Below are 26,241 nucleotides of genomic sequence, written 5' to 3'. Positions count from 1 at the left end.
TTGTGCAAGATCAGTGAGTATTCAGCCTTTACTGGGTTTAAGCCCAAAAGGCAAAGTGATACGGTAGCCTTTGGAGGGGGAAGAAAATGTTTTAGTGCTTGCATCTGTTTTTAAGTACAACATAATTTTTTTTTTTTCTGGGAAATAGCATGCTGTCTTTCCTAGTCCTAAGTATATTTTTTTGATCTCTCTTGCAGGGTGAAATTTAGTGTCATATGACAGAGCCAAAATGCTGGATGACATCAAGAAGCGATTTGAATTTCCTAATGCAGTTGTTCAGTCACAGGTAATTTTTTAAAAGCATTAAACAAATGAAGTTGTCTATGGAAGCATTTGTTCCAATGCCTGCTGCCTAACTGTGAAATGTAATAAGGGAGACTTCTGGGGTGTGTCTTCTTTTTCTTTTTTTTGTTTTCTCTGGAGTCAGAAACCCAGGGTATTCTTAAGCTGCAAACAAATACTAATTGCCTTCTCTGTGTAATCCAAACATTGGCATAATTTCTCATCACTACAGAGTCTCTTCAGGAAAATCAGAAACTTTCCATGACTGGATGTTTGAGTAGGACCAAATGGTTTTTGGTGACCCTGTGATCTCAAGAGAAGCTAGAAATTACAAGATGCCATGTGTGGGGCTGAAGTACTTGACAATACTTCATAGAACTGTCTTTAGGACTGATTTGTTTTCTTCCTGTGTGATGAGAACTGATGAACTACTCCAGTCTTGTCACTCATCAAAGAATAACTTTATACAGCTCAAAAGACCAGCCCCTTTATCATCAGATCCATCTGTTGGCTTCTGAGCATGTTCACCTGACATTCTCATGTGTAAAAAGCGTTTATCATAATATTTTTAATGGACCGGAAGGAATAATAGAATTAATAGAGTTTGGTCAAAAAATACACCTTCCTTGCTTTGGCCATCTCTCATTTCAGTGTTAAAAACCTATCTCTTCATCTGTAAATTCATTGCTAACTTCCCTGTTTTCTTCTTCCTGTTCAAATTCAGGATTAAATATGTAGTCATTCAACTGGTGGATTAAGTTGATATGAATGCAACCTGGTGCCTCTGTTGCCTTTTCATTTCAGCTCAGTTTGCATTGGTTTAACAACAGTAAAGTTTGAAGGGAGATCAGTTTGTCATCAACTTGGCATTTAGGAGAGAAAATCATGTCCCTGAAAGCTGGAGTTCATCTAAGGTCTACCAGAGTGTCTCATACTGCAGATGAGTTTACGTCATTACTAGCCTTGATGGGTAGGACTCAGCATCTTGGAAGAAGCTAATTTTTCTTCAGTGCTGAAGAATGTCCCTGTGGTACACTTCTGTTGCTGAAATGTCTTGGCTCATCACTACAGCTGTACATGATTAAGGTCTGCTGATGCTGTCCAACTGCTTTGGTTGATTTTGTCCTCTGCTTTGATAGTTTCCACTTGTATTCTGTGTCCCCTGAAAACCATGCTGTAATCTTCAAACTGTCATCAGGTCAGGATTTAACTTCACGACAGATGTGTTTCTGGGACCAACCAGGATATCTGCTCTGCAGAGCATGTAATCTACACATGATCAGAAAAGTGAGAAACTTGAGCATAGATAGGCTAATCTGCATTTTTACTTTCCTGTATAGCTAGGTCACTGCAAAAGCCAGTTTCTATTGATAAGCCCATTTTCATGTGTAATGAAAGTGTTTTAAGGATGTGGGTGTGAATTAATTTCTGAAGTTCCTTATAAACACGAAAAAGAAAAAAATAATATAAGATTCACTTGGTAAGTGCCCTAAAAGAGATCTAATCTGCCTGGAGAACACGTTGTTGCTCTTGCAGTGGGATAGCTGCAGAGAAACAGAGGTGTCTGACTTGGTCCCATTTTCTCATTCTGATTTCTCAAGGGTAAGATTTCCAAATAATAACCTGTCTTTTTAAATAAAATGCGCTAGAGTACATATCCACACCTATGAAAAGCACAATCTTTGTAGCCTACGAATGTTCAAAGTGCCGTCTTTCCCAGAAATATGAGCCCTTATCTCAGAGTGCTGTTGTTTGTCATGACAGGCTAGCAACTAGTACTTAAATGAGGTGGAAGTAAATAATGAAAGGAGAAGGAACCTGAAAATATTTAAAATAATTTGTTCCTGTCTTTTTATACACTAACAAAAAAGAAATGTTAGTATTTTTTCTTTCTTGCTGACCTAGTTTTTTGCCAAAACTAATGATCTGTCCTTACCAGAGAGGAGTGGATGCAGCAGCTGTTCTGGGCAGATTGATAGACTGAAACGTTTTTGTGCTCTTACTATGAAAACATGTCTTTTTCTGTCTCTCACAGAAAGTTTTTTTTGTGTAGCAGTGTCAATAATTTCTGAAACAAGGCAGAGTAAAGCACTAGAGATGAGTCAGAAGACAAAACACTGGGTTCAAACAACCTGATGCCTTTGAGGGTATTTCAGTTCACATTTAGATTTTTAAATGCAGTTTGAGGAAATCAGACATTCCTTGTATTAAAATAGAATGAGGAGCTTAATCTTCAATCTCAAATGAAGAAATTTATGCTGTTATTTAGAAATGAAGCATTTTTTTCTGGATGACCTTGAAAACTTAAAACTTGTTCATGATCTCTGCCACTGAATAGGTTAATGAGGAATAATGTTAACTCAAATGCCTTGTTTAAAGGAAATTAACCTTTTCTGGCAGGAGCTGTGCTATTGGATATGCGGAATGCTTAAGGCATGATAGTATGTTTATGATCAGTGTTTAGCAAAACTTGTGATACAAAACTTTGGACAAGTTGCTTAGATTTGCTGTGTTCTGCTTCCTCTCTTGATTCTGTTTCCCTATGTAGTAAAGGATGTAGTAATTACCAGTGCTGTTAAGTACATGGGGATCTGTACAGCAGGGGGGCTGTAAATGTTTATTAAAGTTGATGCATTAAAATACATGCAATTCCTAAGTACCTATGTACCTGTTCAAAGAGACCTTTGGATCTGTGTGGAGCCCTATGGAAGTTTGTTTCTTTTCTGCCTCAAGACAACAGTATTATGGAGATTTTAAACCCTAAAATATATTTCAGCTTCCATACCAGTAAGATTTCAAATCATAATAAAATGATCACATGCAAGAGCATTGTAAAGTCTTCTTAATGGAGAATTTAAAAATCGTGCATGTGGTTTTTATTTATTTTTATTTCATTTTATTTTATTTCTTTTCACGCATCTGCATGTGGTTTTTATTTCTTTTTCTCTCTTAGGCGGTAGGGCATTTGATTGCTGCAATACTGAAAGAAAAAGTTTCTTCGGAGAAGATCAGACAGGCTTCTGCCCAGGTCTGTGTCATTCTTTCCCTTGCGTCTCCTCTCTCATCCATATATTCCTATTCTACGTGCTTTGTCTACATTTTGATGTTCTCCATTGTGTAATTTTAACACAATTCCGGAAGTTAGATAAGGTAGTCATCAATGTATGTCTGGGTGTATGGGTAGAAACAATAAATCTCTGGGATCAGAAGAGCAGTTTTACTTCCATTAGAAGTCTTAATGGCAGAAGTCTTAATGCTGCAGAATACTAAGATCTAACTATGTTCAGTTTAAGAGAGCTTAATTTAGTTATGTTTCTGCAAGTGAAGTACCATATGGTGAGACATTGTCACTTGAGGTGGAAATTTGTTTACATCACTATAAAAATTTCAAAAATATGGCATTTCACATATCTGTGTTGGTGTTACATTTCATGTTAGCTAAGCAGAGCTTGTATTTCTTTGAGAGCATGATGTAGAGGTATACTTTGCATTTTAAATGAGTCAAGCTCACTTAAGTGCATGCCTTGTTAACTGAGAGGCATGTGAAATTCTGGCATTTCTGCTTCTCTGTTTTTCCTCCCCAAAAGCTTACTTATCCAGAAATTAATAGAAAATTATTTGTAGATTTTTCATCCCAATCTGATTCCTTAGCCCCCACGAAGTAGCAAACCCAGACCTGAAAAGTGTTGAATTTTGGTGTGAGGGAATTTTGGAAGTGTGTAGTTTATCTAACAGAAGCTCTTCCACTGTCCTGATCGTTACCACGTTCCCCAGTCACTTTCTGTTTTGAGCTACAAGCTGATTCTTCCCCTTCCGCTGCCCCATGAAAGTATTGAACTGAAATACAGCAACACCTTCTAAAATGCTAAGAAGTAGGAGATTGCAGTGGTTAGACGTTGCAGGCTCCCTTTTTTATTCAAGGGCATTTTGCTGTTTTCAATTGTTTTAAAACCTTCCTTGCTCTCCATTTGGAAGTCATAAAGTTAGCAAACTAGTCTGTGAATACAAATTTACTGTGGAAACAAGCAGTAGTTTTGATGGATACTGCCAAATCTTTGTGCTTACTAGCAAATGGAGAGAACTTCACATGTTGAGTAAAGTCGACTTTGGATAGCCCTTATCTTTGGACAGCCTTCCTTTAGCTGTCTGCACTACACCTTGCTGTAGACATAACTTGTCATACCAGTTCCTGAGTTGCTTCCAATTGCATCCTGATTTTTTAAATCAGGAAACTGATGATAGCCTACCTGTGGATGCCCCATCCCTGGAAGTGTTCAAGGTCAGGTTGGATGGGGCCCTGAGCAACCTGATAGTGAGTGGCATCTCTGCCCATCACAGAAGGGTTGGAACTAGATGATCTTTAAGGTCCTTTTCAACCCAAACCATTCTATGATTCTACCTGCATAGGCACAGCTGAATAATTCATCTGCCTCGCCTTTTTCTCAGAGACAGTGAGTCCTACACCCTACTGTGGGAGTAGAAAAGTGGAAACTGTCCTGGGAAAGACCTTTCTTAGGAATAGAATCTGTATCCCAGCTTCCTCTCTTGTGCTCTCTAAGGCTTCAGGAGCAGCTGTTGAGCTGGTTTTTATTTAAAAGTGCATTTGAGATGAATTAAAGCCTTCTTATTGCCTTTGTCCCATGCTTTTGCCCTCAGACCCCTGCTCTGAACCTGCTTTGGGAGAAGTGTTGCAGTGAGAATGTTGCCTTGCGAACAGCCTGCTCTGAGGGGTTGGTGGCGCTTGTTGCAGAGAAACATGCTGAGCTCGACTACATTCTTCATGGGGCTCTCAACCTAATTCCCTCAGCAAGGTAGTATTTGATTGTCTAATTTTGTATCCTTTTGGCAGCTGGTTATCAGTCATCACTTTTCCCTTGTAAATACAGGGGAAGAGAAAAGATTCTGTAAGTGTCAGTATCTTCAAATAAACCGTGGCATTAAGGACTGGTATTGCCCTATCACTCTGCTGAAGCACGTTGCTTTCATCTTGGTTGTGTGACAGTGTGGGTCTGACATAAGAACTCAGAATATCCTATGGGTATAAGCTGAAATTGTTAGCAGTTCATACTGGTGCTCTAAACTTTGAACTGTGAGCCTCAGAAGTCAATGCATTGCCTAGTTTTGTTGCCTTTGTCATTGGGAAGGGGAAAAAAAATGGCAGGAACTTCCATTATGTGGGAGGGTGGTGTGGTTTAAACCCAGCTGGCAATCAAGCCCCTTTCAGCAGATCACTCACCCCCCCACCAGTGGGATTGGGGAGAGGATTGGAATGGTAAAAGCCAGAGAAACTTGTGGGTTGAGATACAGATGGTTTAATAGGGAAAGCAAAAGCTGTGAATTAATTCACTGCTTCCCATGGCCAGGCAAGTGTTCAGCCATCTCCAGGAGAGCAAGGCCCCATCACGTGCAATAGTTTCTTGGGAAGACAAACACCCTCACTCCAAACTTACCCCCCTTCCTCCTTCTTCCCCTGATTTTATATGCTGAGCATGATGCCATATAGTCTCGTTTATGGTCAGTTGGGTCTGTCCTGGCTATATCTCCTCCCAGCTTCCCAACTTCCTTGCCAGTGTGGCAGTACAAAAAGCAGAAAAGGCCTTGGCTCTGTATAAGCCCTGCTCAGCAGTAACAGAAACATTATCCTTATTATCAACCTATATTATCTATATTGTGTTCATCACAAATCCAAAACATAGCCCCATAACAGCTCCTACCCCAGCCAAAACCAGAATGGGGAGAAATAACTTCCTAACCAGTCTGTCTAATTAAAATTGGTCAAATAAAGTCACCCTAAGAATTTGTGTTGAGATTAGGAATGCTGTGGTTTGTTTCCTTGTCTGCTGAGGAAGAAATCACTTTGCCTAACACACTACAGCTACTTCTTCCTACAACATTCTGCAAATGTAGTGCTTACATCTCACAGTGGTGTTTTAAGCTGCAAATGCCGTTGTGGGGGGAAAAGACACTGTACGTAAAATTTAGAAAGGGGAAGTCAAATGATGATCAGGAAGATGTGTCCATTTAAATCTGCCAACTGTGTCAAATTGCTTTTTGCTAGCCAGCTGAATTTCTGCACCAAGCTGTCTGATTCTCTTGCTAGACTGCTAGAGTTTTTTTAGCCAAGCCAGCTATTTAGTGCTATATCTGTCATATATTATGCTGGTGTATTCAGCATAGTGGTTGGAAGAACCATGCTATTCAAGACATGTTCTTCACCCCTTCTCACCTTCACATAATCAGTTTTAGCCAAAAGTTTCTCATAATCAGTCTGAGCCAAGGTGAGCTTAAGTTTGAGTAAACCAGTGAAACGCTAAAAAAATATTTCTTACCTTATGACTTGCTTGTTGACAGCTAGAATTTTACTGTGATGATGCTGATTCTGTGTGTGTTTACAGTTGGTGTCTATGGATCCCTAGAAAAGGTTTTGTAAATGTATTTTTATAATATGGATAATTTCTGCAATCCACTGTCCTCCGAATGACAAAACTTTACTAGTTTGGTTTGGAGGAGTCTGCATTGTTAATAAAGAGGTAAAAGTACCTGTGCTAAGACTGTGAGAACCTGAGTCCTGTAGGGTAAGATGGAGTAAAAGTTTGATTAGCTGTGGCTTGCAGACTAGGAAATGTGAAATTCCCGTTCAGCTTGTTGCCGTGGGATTTATGGTGCTTCAAAAAAATCTCCGGAGCAGTTAATTAGGGGTGAGATAAGGAAAGGGTTTATTATGCCAAGGCAAAAGATGTTACATGGCACGCCCGCTGTGCCCCAGATGTTACATTTTATAATACCATCCATCCAATCCCAAATGTGTCCACCCTGTGGCCTTTACTCTGGACCCCCCAGGTCCACCCCCTGAAAATGGGTCTGGGGTGTATTTTGGGACCACCTACTTCATCACCTTCACCATCATCAGAGCACAAAGGGTACATAGTCACCCAGTTCTTGACTTCATTTTGATGTTCAGGCCCTGATATGGCTGTTCTCTAAACAGTCTAGGCCTTGCCTTGACAAAAGAGTAAACATTTCTATTGTATTTGGGGGTAGGAGTGATATAGGGAGCATAGATGGGGTAAGAGGGTTAAGGAATGTGTAAACAAGGGTGCTACAGGGAAAGGGATGTAAGGGATGCTGCTTTTAGAGTCTACTTATAAAACTTACAAGACTTAAAAATATTAGAAAAATAAAAACCATTAGGGGCTTAAGGCATCAAGCTGAAGGTTTGTTACGGTAGCAGCAGTTTATAAGGAGATGAAATGTTAATGCAGCTTTTTACTTGTCCTAGTTAGGACAGCTGAGACCAGTTCATCACTGGACGGGTGTAACCCAAAACTGTGTATTCTATAGCCATCCATGCCAATTCCCAGAAACTGTTATCAATGAACCATTTACGCCATCTGCACATAGAGCCTGACTCCTCAGGCTATAAACTGGGTACTAAGAGGCCTGCGAGATAGGAGTTGCTCTTGTCCTCACACCCATTAAGGAACCCCCCGCCCTGAGGGAGGTACTGAGCATTCCTGCCTGAACTGGAGGATATATAATCTTGGAGTCTTGGGACCTTTTTAACCACTCGTGGGATCCAGAGGAAGACTGCAGATCAGTGCTCTCAACCAGACTGCAGACCACCACTCTCGACTGGACTGCAACCACCACTTTTCAACCAGACTGCAACCATCACTCTCGACCGGACTGCAACAGCACTCTCACCAACAGGTTTTCCCCTTTCCTTTTCCTTTGGACTCAGGGGACCCAAAGAACACCACTCTGTTCATGCCCCAGGGTGCTGGGTTATATATTTGGGTTTAGTGGGTTAAAACCAATTGTTTGTCTGTAAAATTGTACTTATTGTATTATTTTATTAAATTGTTCTTCTGACTTATAATCTCTCTTTTGAGTTGAGTTCATTTCCCCTGCTGGTTTACCTTTAAACCAGCACATTACTTCAGGAAATAAAAAGTGTAAAGTGGGATATTTAGGATTGAGTTAACCTAAAAAACAAAATCAGAGTTATGTATTGAAGGGACTTGGATCTGCCCCATTTCTACAGCCTTCTTTGATTTTTTAAAAAATTTTTAATGTGTGAAATCAACACACAACTAATTACTGTATGCCAGCAAATTATCCAGGAACCTTTAATGTATTTTTTGCTTCTTTCCCACCGCCACCCTCTCCTTCCCCAAGCTGCTACAATTCAAACTGCATCCACTATGGATTGCAGAGGGTTTATGTTGCCTAACCACAGAAGTCTATGGGTTTAAGAATGTCTGTAGCCTCAGCAGCTGATTAAACTGACAATTTCAGGTTGGTTCTTTTCAGTAGTGATACTTTTTTTATTATCTTGGCTTAGAATTGTAGCCTGCTGTTTGTCATCCTATTCCCTGCCATATTTTCATGTAAGATTGCTCTGTGGCTTTGCACTGCTGCGTGCACAGTGTCTCTAAAGTAAAATAAATATGGAATTAGCAGCCAGTGGCAGCTAACAGAAAGGCATTTGCAACCGCTGAGCACTTTCAGTGCTGAATGGAGTTCGATGTATGTTTTATTGGAAAGACTACTGGTGTTCTTGCTCCTCTTCCTTCTGTTACAATGAATTTAGCAGTGGCTTAGAGTACCTGCTGGATTATATTTTGTCAAGTGTATCAAATTATGCACACTAGGAGGCACATATTGCTTTGTCAGAGATGAACATCTCATGCTTATTTGAGGTGACTTGTTTTGTGGTTCACACTACCTGCTCACTACACCTACTCTTACCTCTGTGGTACATCACTGTACTATGACTGACTCTTAGTATTAGTTTCCTCTGATGCCGTAAGAGTTTAAACTCCATAAAACATTGTATTTATGTGTGTATTTGTGTGTTTTTGCGTATAGAGGAAGTATATTTACATGTGTAAATAGATACATGTGCATTTTTACATGTTCTTAAGATTGGTTTGCAACGTTCTATGTAGATGATGATGATAAAACTCTGTGGCCTGTGTTCAGTAGTGAATGAGGATAAATAATCAAGTCAGTCTTCTAAACCACCTGTCAAACAATTGGTTATTGTAATCCCAAGAATTTCTATGTGTATATATGTTCTCAGAATGTTTTTATCACCTGTAGAAGGTGGGGGGAAGTCCTTGCAATACACTGTGCCCCACTGTATTGCATGTGTTCGGGAGATAAGCGTAAAGCCTGAAGCAACCATTCTCTCCCCACTTCCTGCCTGGGAATTAGGATCAGCAATACAGGAGTTTCAGAACAAGAAAGACAGTTTTCTTACTGTTTTATGGTTCGTTTTTCTCCCCTTGCTGCATAGTTATCCAGTTGAAGTGGGAAATATGCTTGCAAATTCCCATTTAACTGGCTCTTTCTAGCAATGAAAAATCTAAAAGGTTGTTCTCTCCCTGCCCTCCAAAAATATCCTTCCTCCTCTGTGTTTTACATTGACTACACTGGGATTTAGAAGGCTGCAGCATACCTTCCTGTTTTTTGCTTTGAAGCAGTGTTCTGTCAAACCTAATGTTTTCTTGCATTGTCAGATTTCATCATTTTGAGAGCCAGGTGTCACAACAGCCAGTCATTTTAAAGATTAAAGGCACATCTTAAAACTGGTCCACTTCTGGAAGAAAGAGAGAAAACAGAAGGATGTTCTATCAGTTTTGATCAGGGTCAGTGTTTTCCAGCACTGCCGGTAAAAGGGTGAAAGGCACAGAAGAGAGAATATAGTACTTTGCCTGTATCTAGAATATTAAACTAAGCATTTCTTGGTGGGGAGATCCACTGTGGGACTCTCTAGGTGTTCCCTGGTGTGCCATACCAGCTCACAGGAAAGAGTTTGTCTGCAGGTGGTTACAAAAAAGTAGTAAAAGGTTTGACAGTTAAAAGTGGTATTTGCCTGTGTGTTCCCATTTTCTTTTACGAATGATGGGAGAGTGTCTAAGTTATGTTTCTACCATGATGAAATCCTTTGCCTTTGCAATTTTTGAATCTTCAGTAAAGTGTTTGTAAATATTAAGTTAGACTATTTCTTTGTGATTAGATATTGTTGCCACACAGTGTTGTGTTGATGTTGATCTGTGTTGATATTGTGTTATGTAAGCTCCTGTCTTTTGACAGTGTTCATGTGAAGCTTCCTGTTCTTTTATAGAAATTGCTTAAATCTGTTCGGAATTTTTCGTATAGCTTTAAAGCCTAAATGTTTGTATATCTATTCATAATTTTGGAAGACGTTTATGGAACATACTGCACTCTAGACCAGACAGTTACTATTACTGTATCTCAGTTTGCTAATGTGTTAAATTAGGATGATGGTTTGTTTGTCCTATGAGAAGGTTGTAAATTCTCTGTAATTTCTTTTTCCATCTCACCTGCAGTTTTCCTTTCACTAGTGGAGAAGTGGAATTACAGATAAAATAGATTTCTCAGATTTTTTTCCTGATAGGAAGGGAAAAAAGGAAAACAGTAAAAAAGAAAAAAAAAAAAAAAACAAAGCCCAGCACCAAATTCTGTTTTTCCTCCCTTATCTTGTTCTTTGAGATAAACGTAACTTTTTGTCAGGTAATGATCTATTATAGTTGTGTATTTTAATAGCTCTTCCTCTTCATTATGTAAGTAAAGCGAGGAGTAATTGTGTTTTATTAACATGACTAGTAAGCTATCTAATAAATTTTTAGGTGATGATGATGCAATTGTATAGCATGTTCTGGGTGAAAAGTCAAAGAACCAATCATGACTTTTTTTTTCCTCTGCTTCTACATTTGCACCTTGTGAAAGTGCGTTTCATTATAGAATCCAGGTTATTTTCTTGAGAAAGGGATTGGGCTGGTTCTGGCGTGGTCTTGTTGGAAGAGTATGGAAAGCACTTAATTATGAAGAGGAGAGCAAAAGTTTGGAAGTTGTCTTTGTAAGCTCAGCCAAGCTCTGATAAGCTCTAGACTTCTTTTTACTGCATTATCACCACCTTGTGGTGGACTTGGTTAATTTCTTTAGTCTATTTCCAGGAGAATATGGGAAGACCTATCAAAATTCCATTTTGATAGTGATACATGAACTCAAAGTTTCTTTAGATTCCCTGAATGGTAAATTAAGTAACATAGGAGAAGGGAGATAAAATAACTTATGTATCTGTTTTGTACTCCTGAGATCAAAAATCAGCACAAACTAGACGTCTCAAGTGTCTTTTCTGAAATGTGATTTCACTTCTGAGACAGTGGCGTTGTTGAAATTTGTGTACCATGCTTGCTTGATGTTTACCTGTATGCTTGCACTCAGAGAAGCGCTAATTTTCTGGTTTTAACATATTAAATGCATGAGTTTGAATTGATCTGGGGAAAGCAAATGTACTTGTAATATATGGTAGAAGCAAACCATCAAAAGTTTTAATTGATGCATTACTTATTTTCTCTGCTATTTTGTTCATTATGTGAAAAGGAAAATAAAGACACGTGGGTGCACGACTTGCCCAAACCTATGTAGGCAGATGTGAAGAGTCCTTAAGAACTCCAGGCTTCAAGTGTTTTGTTCCCTCTCTTATGTAAGAATCAACTAATGTAACTGTATACATGATGCTATTTCTTTTTGTCAACAGGAATGTGCATGGTTTAGTAAAAACTATTTGCAAGTTACTACAAATTCAAGCTATTCAACTGGGAAAAGATGGAGATGAGTCTGTTTGGAATCTGTATGGAATCAGGTTAGTGTCACGTTAGTTTTATTTAGATATGATAATATCTAATTTCTGATTTTCAGGAAAAAAAAAAAGTTAATACTGGCTTTCAGTCTTTCTTTTTCGTGTTCTATTTTGTTTACGTGGTGTAGGTAATCAAGTGCTGGCACAAGTTGCCCACAGAGATTGTGGAATCTCCATCCTTGGAGATACCAGAACCTGACTGCATGTGATAATGGGTAGCTTTCTGACTACCTGCTGACTATGCTTGAGCATATGGGTTGGACTAGATGATCTGAGAGGTCCCTTCCAATGTAAATCATTCTCTGATTCTATGATTATTTTTTTGGCTGACAGTTTTAAGGAGTTTTCTAGTACAGGGGTAAGATTGTGCTTTTCGAACTTATGGTGGCAATGGCAACATGAAGGCTGTATGCAAGAACACAATAAGTATTTTAAGACTGTGAATTACTTCCCTCTCATTTGTTTTTCCTGCTTTTTCTTATTATCAAAGTCAAGTTCCTCAATGTCTTTGCTGCAAAGATGATATACATGTAAAAATAAGTGACTTAAAGATGCATCTAGACCTACTTATCTAGAGCTGCTTGTCATGCAATTGCAGACTTTTGAAGGGAACATCTTAATGACTTCATTCAGCTCTTGAGAAACCATGAGTCAGTACTGGCATTAGCACCCTCTATTATATCTTCTGGAGAACGTTCCAGCTTAGTAGATGTCATGAACATTTTTCAAGTGTCTTTTTATGCAGTTAAGAGATATCACTGTAGGAGGCTGTAGCTATAATGGCTTAAGGATATAAAATGCATTGTTTAAAAGACAGGAGTCATGTCGTTAATTAAGCAAAATGAAATAGTGAAGAAAAGTGAAACGGGCTTTGGAGTGCTGGATATGCTTGCATTCCTGAAATCCTTTGTTTTTCTAGGTATATTGGGTCTTCCTACAGAGTCTCCTCTTATAGAGCAGTTTTAGTTCAAAAGGCAGATAATGAAGGGTACTAAGATGGAACTCATTTGGAAAATTTCTTTTTAGTAGTAAAATAAACATATTTAAAGTCTCCTGGTAGAAGAAGCTAAGTTAAAGCAACCTAATCCAGGCTTTGTGTGAAAAAGAAGGTAGTAGGATGTGGCTGGAATAAAGAAATATCCTCTGCCCAGTAGAGCGAAGGAAGGTAATTGCTTTTTTCCCTAACCACCTACCAAAAGAAAAAGTACTGGTAACATACAATGAAGGTGAAATTTGGAACATTCAAAATGGTTTGAATTAAAGTAATAGACAATGGAAAATAAGCAGCATACCTACACTTAGTCAGTACGGTTTTTGTTTTCCCTTTTGGTTGCAGTCAGCTTTAATGAAGAGAGATGTCAGATTGTTTGATGTAAGGTCAGGGCCTTGTGCTTTTGAAACCTGATTTCTGGGTTTTAGTGTACAGAAAACCCTATCCATTCATTGTTATGTAACAGTTTTGGTAGTTGTGCTCTATCAAATGCCATTAAAACTTGATTTTTTCTAAGAAATAGAAGAATGTTTACAGTAGCTCACGAACAGTAATCTGCTGTTACAGTGTTCATGTATTATGCTGTCAACAATGCAAAAGTATTCCATGTGGAAATCATCAATGAAGAATCAAAAAGCTCCAGTATGTTCTCAAGTGGTTTGCTATTGTCACTAGTATTACAGGGTAATAAGTAGATTTGGCCTAGGTCAATTTTAATTCTGAACAATAGAATTTGTCTTATAATACAGCTTCTTATGATGACATAATATCATGAACAGTTCCTGAAAAGAAATGAAAGAAAATAATGTCTTGCAGATTTGGGCATTTTGTGGTTGTTGGGTTTTTTTTGTTGTTGTTGTTTTTAAGTGTGGTTGGTTTGTTTTGGTTTTGTTTGTTTTATTATGTTTCTCTGGGATAGAGTTAGCTTTCTCCGTAGCAGCCATCACAGTGCTGTGTATTTGCAGCCAGAACAGCATTGATAACACACCAGTGTTTTGGCTACTGCTGAGCAGTGCTGTCCTCCAGCCCATTGCCATCCCTCTAAGGCCAGTAAGGTAGAGGTGGTCAAGACTTCAAGAGGGCACACAGCCAGGACAGCTCACCCAAACTGACCAAAGGGATAGATCTTTCATACCATACAACGTCTACTCAGGAATAAAAGCTAAGAGGAAGGAGCCTAGAGTGCATTCATTATTAAGACGTTTATCTTCCAAAGCAATGGCTACACAGACTGAAGCCCTTCTTCACAGGAAGTGGCTGCACATTGCCTGCAGTGCAATGCTTTCTTTTCCTTTGCTTTCTTGCATAGCCTTTGCTTTTCTTTAATAAATTGCTTTTATCTTGACCCGAGGGGGGGGCGGGGGGGGGGCTCCTGTCAGCATTTTTAATGCAGGTGAGCTATAGTACACTTTGGCTATAAATTTTTTGTGAAAGCTATTTAACTTTTTTTTTTTTAAATGAACTAGTAGTTTACATTATTCGTAATGATTCACCATGCATGGTTTTATTGTTTTAAAATTCTGGAAAGCTGCCAACTTTCTGAATTCGAAATTCAGAGGAGGTAGAAAAATGCTTTAAAAATGCATATTTGATGGAGCAAAAGGCTGTCCCAGCATTCTGAAGGGACCAAGGTCACATCTGCATCCTCAGAAAAGTATGTTGACTGCAGACATTGTTTCCTGATACAGAAAAACAGTCTGTCTCTGGATTTGTCCTTTGAATCAGATTGGAGCTCTGTTGTATTCAGAGATGTAACAAAAAAGTTGAGATGACCTAAAAGTTAAAAATTATTTGTGTTTTACTGTTACCTCTCATACAAGATTTACCTTGTATGATTTATTTATGTTTCCCTGACCACTTACATATAATGAGTGGATAACTGCTGTGTCTGGTTGTACGTTTTGCTTTATCCTGAACCCACTGGCAATAATTTAGGGTAGTAGCACTGTAATGTCATTTAAAGATGTGTGTCTTACAGTGCTGTTCTGGCAATTCCTAAGTTAGTGTTGACAATAAATCTCATCTACAAACCTCATTTTTCCTACTGCTATTAGCATTATCAGATGCACCTTTTTTAGGCTGCACATTTTGGTGTTTCATTATTAGTTCACTATGGAGCTTAGCTAGTTTCTTTCATCATCCAGTTTGGTGCAGTTATAGTAGTTTCAGAACACTCAAAATCTGTCCAAAAAGGCTTGCTTTTTTTCCTCTGTGGTAAGCCATTTTCATTTTGGACTTGATGTGTCGCATGTGCTGACTTTAGGAAGGTTCCACTGCCTTCAGTGTCATAGAAGCATTTAAGTGATGACTGAAGACATATTCTTCTGATTAGGAAAGGTAATTAATTTTTAAAATGTGACAAAGGTATTGAAATAAGCAGCTGCTATAACCCTATATGTCTTTACAAGGGCTATTCACTTTCAAGGTCCTGGCATGGTTTTCTGCTTCTTGCATTCTGTCATCTTGGAAAGCTGAAATGAAGCAATAGCCTTAGCTTTTCTAGTCTTTGTACACAGATTATAAAAGACTGTAACTTCAGTAAAATATTTATAGTTTGGAAGGAAGTACAGTAGGTAGGTGCTGAAGGCTTGTACCTGTGCTTGGAAGACTGGACAGATGATGTGTGACAAGTGGTTCAGATTTTTCTGTGGATATTGCTTGGAGCTCAGTACTACAGCCTAGTGCTGCTACCAATTACTCAAATCAGGCTTGAACAGTGATCCTTAGATTTTATTTAATTTAAAAACAAAGAATGAGACCAATACTTTTTCAAATAGAGATATTCTGTTTCAATCTTGTTTCCAGAAGTTCTGAGAAAATATACTCTCTTGACAGTGTAGCAGTCTTAGCAAAGCTGGTACCGGGAGTTGGTAAAACCAGGAGGTTAAATTGTCTGTTATCTACAGCTGCACTTATTTTGAACATAGCAAGTTTTGCATACTTCCTTTCTGCATTAGAGATAAAAATGTTATGTCTTGTGTTTCAGGAGCATTCCCCATCCGTTAATCACTGTCCTTGAAAACAGATCTGACTGCTGGCCAATTCTACTACAGCAGATAACATTATTTTTCCATCAGTGTCCAGAGAGGTAAATGAATGAATAATTAAAAAGTAGCAAATGTAGATAACTGAATCATATAATTGTAACTGTTTTTTTGAAGGCAGCTGCAACGAGCTGTAAGAATTCTGTCTTTTGTGAAAGATAATTGTAAAATTTAATTACACCATTTCAATGTTTAAAATAATTGCATAAATAATTAATTACTAGCATAATCCATCAAAATCATTTTTATAGCTTTTTATTAACTGTAGATAAAGTTTTTATGGATATAGAATAATTGGTGCAAAACTGATAGCACCTTTGGAGTTACCTTTTTTAAAATAAGCAATTTTGCTTATTAGCTTTGTCAATTTTGACTGCTAAGTCAAAAAAAATTAATACAGTGCAGCTGTGACTCATCTATACAAAGTGATGGGATGATGACGGAAAAGTGCAGATGATTACGTCTCATGGTAAAAGAAGAGGTCTTGAAAAACAGTGTATGCTTCTTAATTAAAAAAAGTAGAAAAAATCACACCACAGTCTTATTATAAAACATCTGTAGCAATGAACAAATACCCAAATGCCAACTATTTCAACATTTCTTCGTGCTTAACTTGAAGGAACTTGCCCAATAGAGCTTCAGGATAAAATAACAAATGCTGTAGCAGCCTTAAAGCTAAATGTTTTCAGTGATTTTACACCTATATCTGTGCTTTTCAGATAAAAGTATCCCTCTTCTGTTTTCTGGAAGACTAATAACAGAGTAATAGTGCAGAGAGATTGGCTTCCGTATTCTGTTGCTATGAGTAAAGAAATAAATTTATTAATTTCTTAAATTTCTAGTGGGCCTAGACTACTTGATCAACAGTAAGACTTTCGAGCAAAAACTACACAGTCAATTTAATTGATCAGAGTATTTTTGAAACTGCACTTAGCACATTTGTTCTTTCACTCAGCTACTAAATGGATGGGACTCATGAAGAGTCTCATCAGATGTATGAATGATGGAATGAAGTGTGGATTTTTTTGCTAGTGGCTTCTTTTGAATTAAAAGGAGTTGTTTTTACTGAAAAGGAAAATATTTTAAATTTCCTTTGTTGCTCTTTGTTCAAGGTTTCTGTGGATAAAGTGTTAGACTGAGAATATATCATTTAGGTTGAGAAAGACCATTAAGAACATCAACTCCAACCATTAACCTAATGCTATCCAGCACACCACTAAACAGTGTCCCTAAGCATGACATAAACAAGCTCCACATATGTTGATGTAGACCAGTTACTGAGTTCTTCCTACAGCTTTGCATCAAGACTGAATGTTGTTTAAAACGGACTTTTGCTTCCTTGTTGATTTGCAGGAAGACTCTGCAGAGGGATCTGGACAGGCTGGATCCATGGGCCAAGACCAATTATATGAGGTTCAACAAGGCCGAGTGCCAGGTCTTGTCTTTGGATCACAACAACCCCAGGCAGAGCTACAGGCTGGGGGCAGAGTGGTTGGAAGGTTACCTAGAGGAAAAGGACCTTGGGGTCCTGGTTGACAGCGGCTGAGCATGAGCCAGCAGTGTGCCCAGGTGGCCAAGAAGGCCAATGGCATCCTGGCTTGTATCAGCAGTAGTTTGACCAGCAGGAGCAGGGAAGGGATCATTCCCCTGTACTTGGCACTGCTGAAATTGCATCTCAAATCCCTTGTTCAGTTTTTGGACCCTTTATCACTACAGGAAAGACATTAAAGCTCTGGATCGTGTCCATAGAAGGGCAGTGAAGCTGGTGAAGGGTCTTGAGTCCAAGTCCTGTGAGGAGTGACTGAGGGAGCTGGGATTGTTTAGCCTGGAGGAGACTGAGGGGGGACCTTTTCACACTCTACAACTGCCTGAAAGGAAATTGTAGCCAGGTAGGGGTCAGTCTCTTCTCCCAGGTAACAAGTAACAGGATGAGAGTAAACAGCCTCATGTTGTGCCAAGAGAGGTTTAGATTGGCTCTTAGGAAAAATTTCGTCAAGAATCATAACAGGCTGCCCAAGGAAGTAGTAGAGTCACTATCTCTGTAAGTATTCAAAAGGCATGTAGACATGACACTTGGGGGCATGGTTTAGTGGTGGGCTTGGGAGTGCTGTGTTAGTGGTTGGACTTGAGCCTAAATGATTCTTTGATTCTAGATTTGTTAATGTATTGACCATGAGCTTTATTTGATTGTTTTAAAAATTACAAGGACAGCTTGTATTCGTAATATTGTCAAGCCAAAAGATTTGTTCTGTGATAAAAAAATTACATGAAACAGGAACAACTGAGGTGGCTTCCCAGTAAAAAATTTAAGATCATTTTGCAAAAACTGATAAGTAATGGATGACATCTTTTTAATGAATATATGTTTTATGTGTTTTAAAAAGATACTTCTGAATAGTCTTGTCCAAATGCTACTTCAGAATGGCCCATTAGTCTGTCAAAACATACAGCAAGGAAAGACACTTTCTTGAATCTTGATGGAGGAAAAAATAAAATTTAGAGTGTGATAACCTGCAAATACCTGTTGAGTAGTAGTCATGCTTAAATATCAGGTCTTTTCAATATTGCACTTCATGGTATGGTTCCTGTATAAGGTCTTAAAACAATACTGTGTCCAAATAAGACCAAATTTTTTTGTGAGATTTAGTGATTCTGTTCTTAACACCTTTGTCTTAATTGCATCCTGTAAATTTTTGCAGGTAATGTCACATTGCTTGGGTTTTCCTTGTTGCTTGTTAAGCTTTCAGTAGAAAGCAGTAATGGCAAACTTATTCCTTGAACTGCAGGGCAGAGAGTTCATGTGTTGGCATAATGGCTCCATTTCTAAGATACCTGTATTGTGAACCATCTCAGTTACGGGAATATGCTGAACTGCGAACGGGTTTACTTAAGATCTTACTTCAGCCTCGTGGGCTAAAGCATGAAGACACACCTTCCATGCTGGAATGTGAGATTCTTCAGCTTCTGTGTGATTTGATTCCACACCTTCAGGTACAGTTGTTGCCTGACCCCGCCTTTTACAAATATATGATATCAGAGCAATGATAGTAACATTATTATCTTGCAAGTGTACAAATACAGCGTTCTCTTCCATTTTCTGTGGACCTGATTTGTTGATAGTACAAAAGGCTAACAAACTGTCTCTTTCTGGTAGAAGATAAAACTTTAATTGTTCAAATCTGATACATCTGATAGGATGGAAATTGAGAAACATGTTTACCATACTTATTTACAACTAATTTCCTCAGTAAACATATAGTAAACTTAGAAAGACAGTAATGAGAAAATGTTGTTAAATGGTAGGTTAATTGTCAGAAACATGCGATTTTTAACTTTAAATGGATAATATTAAAATGAAACAAACTGTATGACAAGTATGATTTAAGTACTTCTAGATATTCTTTTCTCTTTGTATTCTTTTCTCTTTGTGAGAGAGGGATTACTGGATCTGACAAAATTTAATCTTTTTGGAATATGCTGAAGCTTATGAATGTGTTTTTAAGTTGCGCAGCAGTACATGCTAGGAGCTAGGAATTTTAATCTTTATGTCCACTTTGGTTATGGACCTAGGATGTCGGTTAAGCTTAATAGCTCAGCTTTGCCTCATGCTTTAATGTGACATCAATTATGCTTTTTTGTACCTATGTACCTTTTCCTTCCTCTTATGATATTAGGACGACATCTTTAGTTTCAGATGTATTCAGTCAAACATGAGGTGCTATGGCCTTATTGGCATGGAGAGAGGGTTTGTTAATATAAGTAAGGTAAAGATAAGTTGGCTTGTTTCGAGGATATTTGGTATCATCTTTCTTGCGAGGCATTTTACTAGTAAAGTCTTCTTTGTACTCATAGCTACTTTTCTCAGTCCTTTGGTAAAACTATAACTTGTGTCATACATGTTTGTCTTGGCTCAGGTCAATTCTTTGTGATGACAGGTACATGCTGACCTTTTCTAATCATAGAGACATTTCTGATTTTGTCTTGATTCTACCTGAGCTTCAGTATAACATTGTGTCTTGAATGTATGACCTAGCTTCAGACTTGGTAACATTTAACCATAAAATGGCATTGAAGAAGACTTATAAAAAATCAGTTATGAGCCTTTCTTTCCTCCATGCACATTGGCACTTTTTTTTTAAAATTAGAAATCAGTTGCATATTTTTCAACTCGTATTAAGCTTGAACACTTTTTGTCTTGCCTGAGATACAACTTTCACAACAGAAAGGAAAGTATTCCTTCAAGAAGCCTGTTTGATGGACTGTTTTATAATCTGTCAGTTCCTTCCCCTTCTTTCTCTGAACTTCAGGTTCTTCTTCTCTTTCCTTTTAGCTTAGCCTAATTTAATCCTTTATGTGTAGCATAAATGTTGAAACACTTTGTCATTTTGTCTGACAGTATAAACCAAGCTGTCAGAAGTACATCTCTTCACCTGCAGACTTTTCAGATTATAAATTCAGTGGCCATGAGGCTTAAGATTAGAACAGATTATTTATAGAACAAAAAGGGAATAAAAATCAAGATGTTATGCTTAATGCTGGCTCCAGAGTTTGGGTTGGAACAGTTTGTCTGGAACTAGAATTTTCAAGAACTGTCGTCTAACACATGGGGACTTAGAGGCAACCTGCTTCTTGAAACATCTTTAGTTGGCTTTCAAGTATGGAGATACTTAATGCTTTGGGTATTGCACTTCAGCTTTTAATTTTTGTAGTAAGTAGCTTGCATGGTGCTTTATAAGCAGGTAAAACCTGCCTTTCTCTTTTGAAACATGTCTTAAAATCTTGGTTACATTATAGAGGAAATATGCTAGAGCCAGATGTTTCTGTTATATTTATTATATTATTATTCTGTTATAAGAATATTTACCTGCTCTATGAAATCGTCAGACACTTTATTTTTTTATGTTGTTGCAAGAATCTTGAGGACTGAATGAATTGCTATTGGTTTTGAGTAAAAAGGGATTTTTCTCATCAGCTACCATGAAATCTTTGTATTCTTTCACGTTTCTCATTTTACTTAAAAATATTAAATAGCAGTACATAAATTTTATTTTTTTTAGGGAATTGGATGAGGGATTCCATAGTTTAGTCCATAAATGAGTTTCTGTGAAGATTTTGTACTATTTGCAATGGAAACATAGCAGAGCTAAAAGAATTAATTCTAAATTCTGTGTATATATGGAAGGGGAACTAAATCATCATGTGTTTTGACTTTGTTTTGTTTTAACCACCTCTCTACAGCTTAAAGACTTACTGCAAGTTACAGAAGCCTTGTTTTATCTGCAAGAGCTATTCCTCAGCCTACTACGCTATCCTGTGTTTTGGAAAGTTCAGTTATCTGAGTTTTGTGTGCAATTGTTATGCTTCTGTGAAGTGTGTTTAGATGTGACCGGAGAATGCTCATCTTTGGTCTCCTTAATAGAGGACAACTTTGAGCTCTTAAAAGAGGTAAGAGTATATGGGGAAAAAAATAAAATAGTTTTATTAAATCTGAAGAATCTCATATTTAAGACAGTACAGACATTCATACGTGGCATTCATCTGCAGGCAATCAGTGTTGTTTCAAAAGCTTCTAATTTTACTTCTTGATTGAAGATCTTCAGAAGGTGAAAACTCAATTGATTCTGTATATATCAGTTAATCTTTTAGTTTAGGAATTGGTTTAAACTGAGCTAAAATGGTTTGAACAAAGTAACAAATTAAAATGTTGTAATTATTTAGTTAAAATACTGTTTTTGTACTGTTCATATTCTTCATTGATTGCTCTGTCACTGCATGTGCACTCAGTGGAATTCATGAAGATACTCCTTTCACTGTTCTGATAGTTGCCTATTTGCACTGTTTAATGACACTGAAACAGTGCCTTTTTTTTTCCTCATAGGTATTTCCAGTCAACCAGTGTATAATTGGGCTAGCGCTTCTACTGCTGCAAACACCAGAAAGTCAGCAAAAGCCTGTCTTGAGTCTAGGTAATGCTCTTCTTGTGAAATAGGAATCCACACTCTTAAAACTGTGTCTTTCCTTCTTCATGTTTATGAAAATAAACACTGCATTCTCCTGGAGTTGGACTGGATGGTGAAATGTTTTTTTTCTTAATAAATAGAATTTTTCCTGAATTTAAAAAGTAATGACATAAAGATAATTCTTCCTGCAACAGTGACTTTTCCCATGGATATGACTGTTTTTTAAGGTCCTCCTTGTCTTGGAGCTTATATGTTTAATTTTTGAATCAACAACAGGATATTCTCAGCTGAGGTTCATGCATCCTGAATGGTTTCTTTTGACAGGTATTGAGAGCAGGCCTCACAGTCATGGCAATGTTTGGCTGTGCTTTTGACTTAGCAGTTTTGATTAATGCAGTTATTCCAATAAAAGCAAAGGTCTGCTACATTCTATTTCTTGCTGCCATCAGGTACTTTGCTATAAACAACAGAAGTGTATGGGCCTCTTAATAAAATTGGAGTTTCACCAAAAAATCTTTTGCCCTTCAACTCTAGTATACACATACTGTAAATCTGGGACTGTTACTTTGCTTGACTGGAGTGTTTCCTAAAGATGTCTGTATCATGTCTAAAAGTACAAATTATGTTAATTCTTTTTTTCCTACTTGACTTTTTTTTCCCTTGACCTTGTCTTCAATAGCCTACAAGCTCCTTTCATGTTCAGAAACCAAGAATATCTCAACCACAGCCCTGACTTTGGTGATGCCCGTGCTACAGATCTTATCTTCTACAACAGTTGGAGACTGCCTTTTAGGGGATGATTCTGGAACTACCAGGCAGCAGCTGGCTGTAAATCTTTTGGGAATATTACAGGAGGAAGGTCTGAAGGATAAACAGGAAATGGTAAAGTGATAAGGGGTTTTTTTTCTTCTTTTGGGGCAGGTAGGGGAGACATTTAACAATTTTGCTGCATTATCCTTTAGCTTGGAAAGAGACTGCGTGTGTGAGCTTCTTTGGGTAATACATTCTATGGAAACACTTGGAAGTATGTATAGTCCATAAAACTAGACTATGAGGGAAGTGGAAGTGTGTTTGTAAGCTAAATATTGTTTTACTTAGCAAATAGGATTTTTTTACTTTAAGAGACTGTATAGATTGAAGAATTCACCTACCTTATAAAGCAAGTAACAGGACTTACAGAAAACAGGATTATGTGTATTTACTTTGTTTCTCTCAGACTTGCTTATTTTCCTTGTCTCTGTCCTTTTCCTTAGTGCTGTATGCGACTGTTAACTACCATTCTTTCTCCTTTGGCTGAAGAGAGTTACAGAGTATCTAAGTGTCATTTAGCATATTTTAGCTCATTAACCTTATTCATTCTATGCTGTTGGTTTTTTTGTTTTGTTTTCTTTTTGGTGTGTTTTTGGGTTATTGGTTGTTTTTTTTTTTGGTTGGAGTTTTGGGGTTTTTTTGTTAATTACTTGTGTCCCACTTCTCTGCCATCCACCACAACAAGTCTCTTTGATCAAGATATGCTTAGAAGTGGGGAAACTAAACTCCCTTTCTGCTTTACACTCCTGTTATTTTGCGTAAGGAGAGCGGTGATATGACCAGTTGGAGACAGAAACAGAATGCCGGTTCTGAGTTCTGCCATGTCTCCTTGTCCTGGAATACCTCACCAACTTCATCTTCTATTTCCAAAATTTGAAAAGGCAAGCCCATTCGTACTCCTAATGAAAAATAACTGTTTTAAAGTTCACTAAAGCTTACACTTCTTATTCTGCTCTGAAAGAATAGGTATGGGATGACTTTAAGTAGAACTCACTTCTTTTAATGGGACTTACTGGGTGACAACCTGTACAGATGCCACTGGAGACTTTTTTCAGTGAGGGATTTTTGAAGCACTTCGATCCTCTATGCCCTGTGTCACTGGCCCACTTGTTTTGTTTTCTGTTGTGTTTTAGAAGCTATTTTAATATCTTACATGACTACTGGGTTACTGTAGGACAAGATTACAGTACATTGTATTACACTGGCTTTCTGTAACAGAACTTTGTACTAATTCTGGTATTCTCTTTCTTCAGAAAAGCATGTGAAAGCTTTTATGTTAAGGGTTTAAATCGCTTTTGATGACTAACTTTTTCTGTTAGCTGTGTTAAACTGAAAACACTTGTCTTTGGTGGGAATTCTCAAACAGTCTCTTCACTTCTGTCTCACTGATCCTTGCAGAGTTCATAGCAGGTAGCATGGCAGATCTTTGGTAATACATGGTTAGCAATTAGAATGGGGAGACAGACACTTACTTTGCCTTGTCATTGTCTGTAATAAGTATGCCCATGACGTTTGGTTCTCAACTAAAAGATTAAAAAATATAGACTTTCTTTTCAATGTTCCCATGAGTTCAGTCAATTTTTATTGTAGGATCAGATCAATGCTAAGAGAATAAAATCTTGATTGTATTATTCTTAGACCTTCCTCGCACTGGAAATGGGCACAAAAAGAGGTAGGAAAAACCAAATGTTATGTCCACAGTGAACAAGCTTTGAATAAAAGTATTTAAGAGCAAACATGATTAAGTTATGGTATATTTTCATAGAATCACAGAACAGCCCAGGCTGGAAGATCATCTGACCCAGCCTTTCATAGGACGGGAGCCTAGATGAGATTATCTAGTACCCTGTCCAATCACATCTTTAAAACCTCCAGTGATGGGGACTCCACCATGTCCCTGGAGAGGTTGTTCCAGTGAATGATTGTTTTCACTGTAAAAAATGTCTTTCTTGTAATGTAAAGCTATTCCTACCCCTCTCCCAGGCAACTTGTGTCTGTTGCCCTTTGCCCTGTCATGTGATTCTTCATGAAGAGAGAGCTTCTGTCCTCTTAATAACTGCCCTTCACGTACTGGAAAGCAGTGGTGCATCCCCCTTAGCCTTCACTTCTGCGGTGTGAAAAGACCTAACTCATGGCACTCCTTTAGACGTTCTCCAGTCTGTCTGCATCTGTTTTGGAACTGTGGGGACCAGAACTGGACACACTACTCCATGTGCAGTCTGACAGGTGCTGATAAAGTAGGATGATCACATCTCTGTCTGCTGGACATGGATGCAACTCAAGATCCTGTTTGCCTTCTTAGCTGCAGCGATGTACTGCTGGCCCATGTTCAGTGTGTTGTCCATTGGGACACCTGTGTCTTCCCTGTGTTTCTGCTTAACTGCTCGTGTATCTGAATAACCCTTTCTTCTTCTTGACATTTCTGGCCAATTTCAGTTCTAGCTGAGCTCTGACTTTTGTATCTGCATGCCCTAGAATCCTGGAAAGGATCTCATAGTCCTCAATGGGTATTTGGCCACTTTTGTGTAGAGGGCATGCTGCTTCTTTGCTTTTAACTGCACACGCAAGTTACGTGTTCTTTAATGGTTTTTGGTTTTGGTGTTTTTTGGTTTGTTTTTTGCATTGATGGTAGAGAATTGTTCTACCTGTAGTCCCATGATTTTGAAAGTTAGAATGAGGCTAACCTTCACTTATGTTTTGCCATTGAGGGATTTATATATATGTATATCTTTGTGTTGACGGACTGAAATTTTCTACCTAACCCACTTGAATGGAATGCAGTATTAAAGTAAAATTATAATCATAGCCTGTTTTTATGCAAATGAAATAAAGGGAGAAGGGAGTGAGTACTGTTATGTTGAAGCAAAACCTTTGGGGATGGAATAGGGAATGGGAAATACCAATATAATATTTCAGGCTCTACCAATTTTAGCAGGTTTTTTGAGGCATTTAAAATAACAACAACAACAACGAAAACAAACAAACCCAAAACAACAACAAAACTCCTTTAATAGTCTGATCTTGATTTCAGGACCTATTATCTTCTAGAGGCAGGTAACTAAACAGTACATGTTACGGATTCTGAAGCTCTTCTTAGGGCACTGTATGTCCTTGGATAAAGTTTAATTACCTTTTTCAATAAATGGCAATTTCACATCTGTATTCAGAAGAGGTTTTTGGCTCCAAGTGATCTTGCCAGCCAGAAGAGAGAGCATTATAGACTGCTGAATTTTTAACATACACTATAGTAAAGTGTAAATAATGGAATAAGCTAATTTTAGTGTTATTTTTAAAAGGTAATCTAAAATACAGTGGCATTCTACCTTCTATTAGGCAAAATAAGTTTACATTACAGTGTGATTAAAATGAAATTCTGCATTTAGAACAGCTTTTGCCACTCAAAATCTCTTTTCTCTGCCCTTTAGAATCTGAATTCCGTTTTTGATGTTTATTTGGAGACCTCTTTTCAAGTACTTTCTT

At 37.9% G+C, this 26,241-nt stretch overlaps 1 protein-coding gene across 4 annotated transcripts in view; it reads left to right on the top strand.

The window, feature by feature from the left end:
- FOCAD (focadhesin) overlaps nucleotides 1–26,241 on the top strand; it is a 96,980-nt gene that overhangs the window by 2,910 nt on the left and 67,829 nt on the right. For all 4 annotated transcript variants that reach the window (XM_027722357.2, XM_039388793.1, XM_039388792.1 and 1 more), the window contains exons 2-10: nucleotides 198–286; nucleotides 3,236–3,310; nucleotides 4,939–5,093; nucleotides 11,855–11,959; nucleotides 15,934–16,035; nucleotides 18,778–18,982; nucleotides 21,230–21,436; nucleotides 21,870–21,957; nucleotides 22,631–22,833. In XM_027722357.2, the coding sequence (XP_027578158.1) occupies nucleotides 230–286; nucleotides 3,236–3,310; nucleotides 4,939–5,093; nucleotides 11,855–11,959; nucleotides 15,934–16,035; nucleotides 18,778–18,982; nucleotides 21,230–21,436; nucleotides 21,870–21,957; nucleotides 22,631–22,833 (1,197 nt within the window). In that variant the 5' untranslated portion in view covers nucleotides 198–229. The remainder of the gene's footprint in view (nucleotides 1–197; nucleotides 287–3,235; nucleotides 3,311–4,938; nucleotides 5,094–11,854; nucleotides 11,960–15,933; nucleotides 16,036–18,777; nucleotides 18,983–21,229; nucleotides 21,437–21,869; nucleotides 21,958–22,630; nucleotides 22,834–26,241) is intronic.

This window comes from Pipra filicauda, unplaced genomic scaffold (assembly GCF_003945595.2).
Source record: "Pipra filicauda isolate LSUMZ 115617 unplaced genomic scaffold, ASM394559v2 scaffold68_size4259465_pilon, whole genome shotgun sequence".
Lineage (NCBI taxonomy): Eukaryota > Metazoa > Chordata > Aves > Passeriformes > Pipridae > Pipra > Pipra filicauda.
The sequence above is the reverse complement of the archived record's forward strand: the minus strand, read 5'-3'. Positions and strand labels throughout refer to the sequence as shown.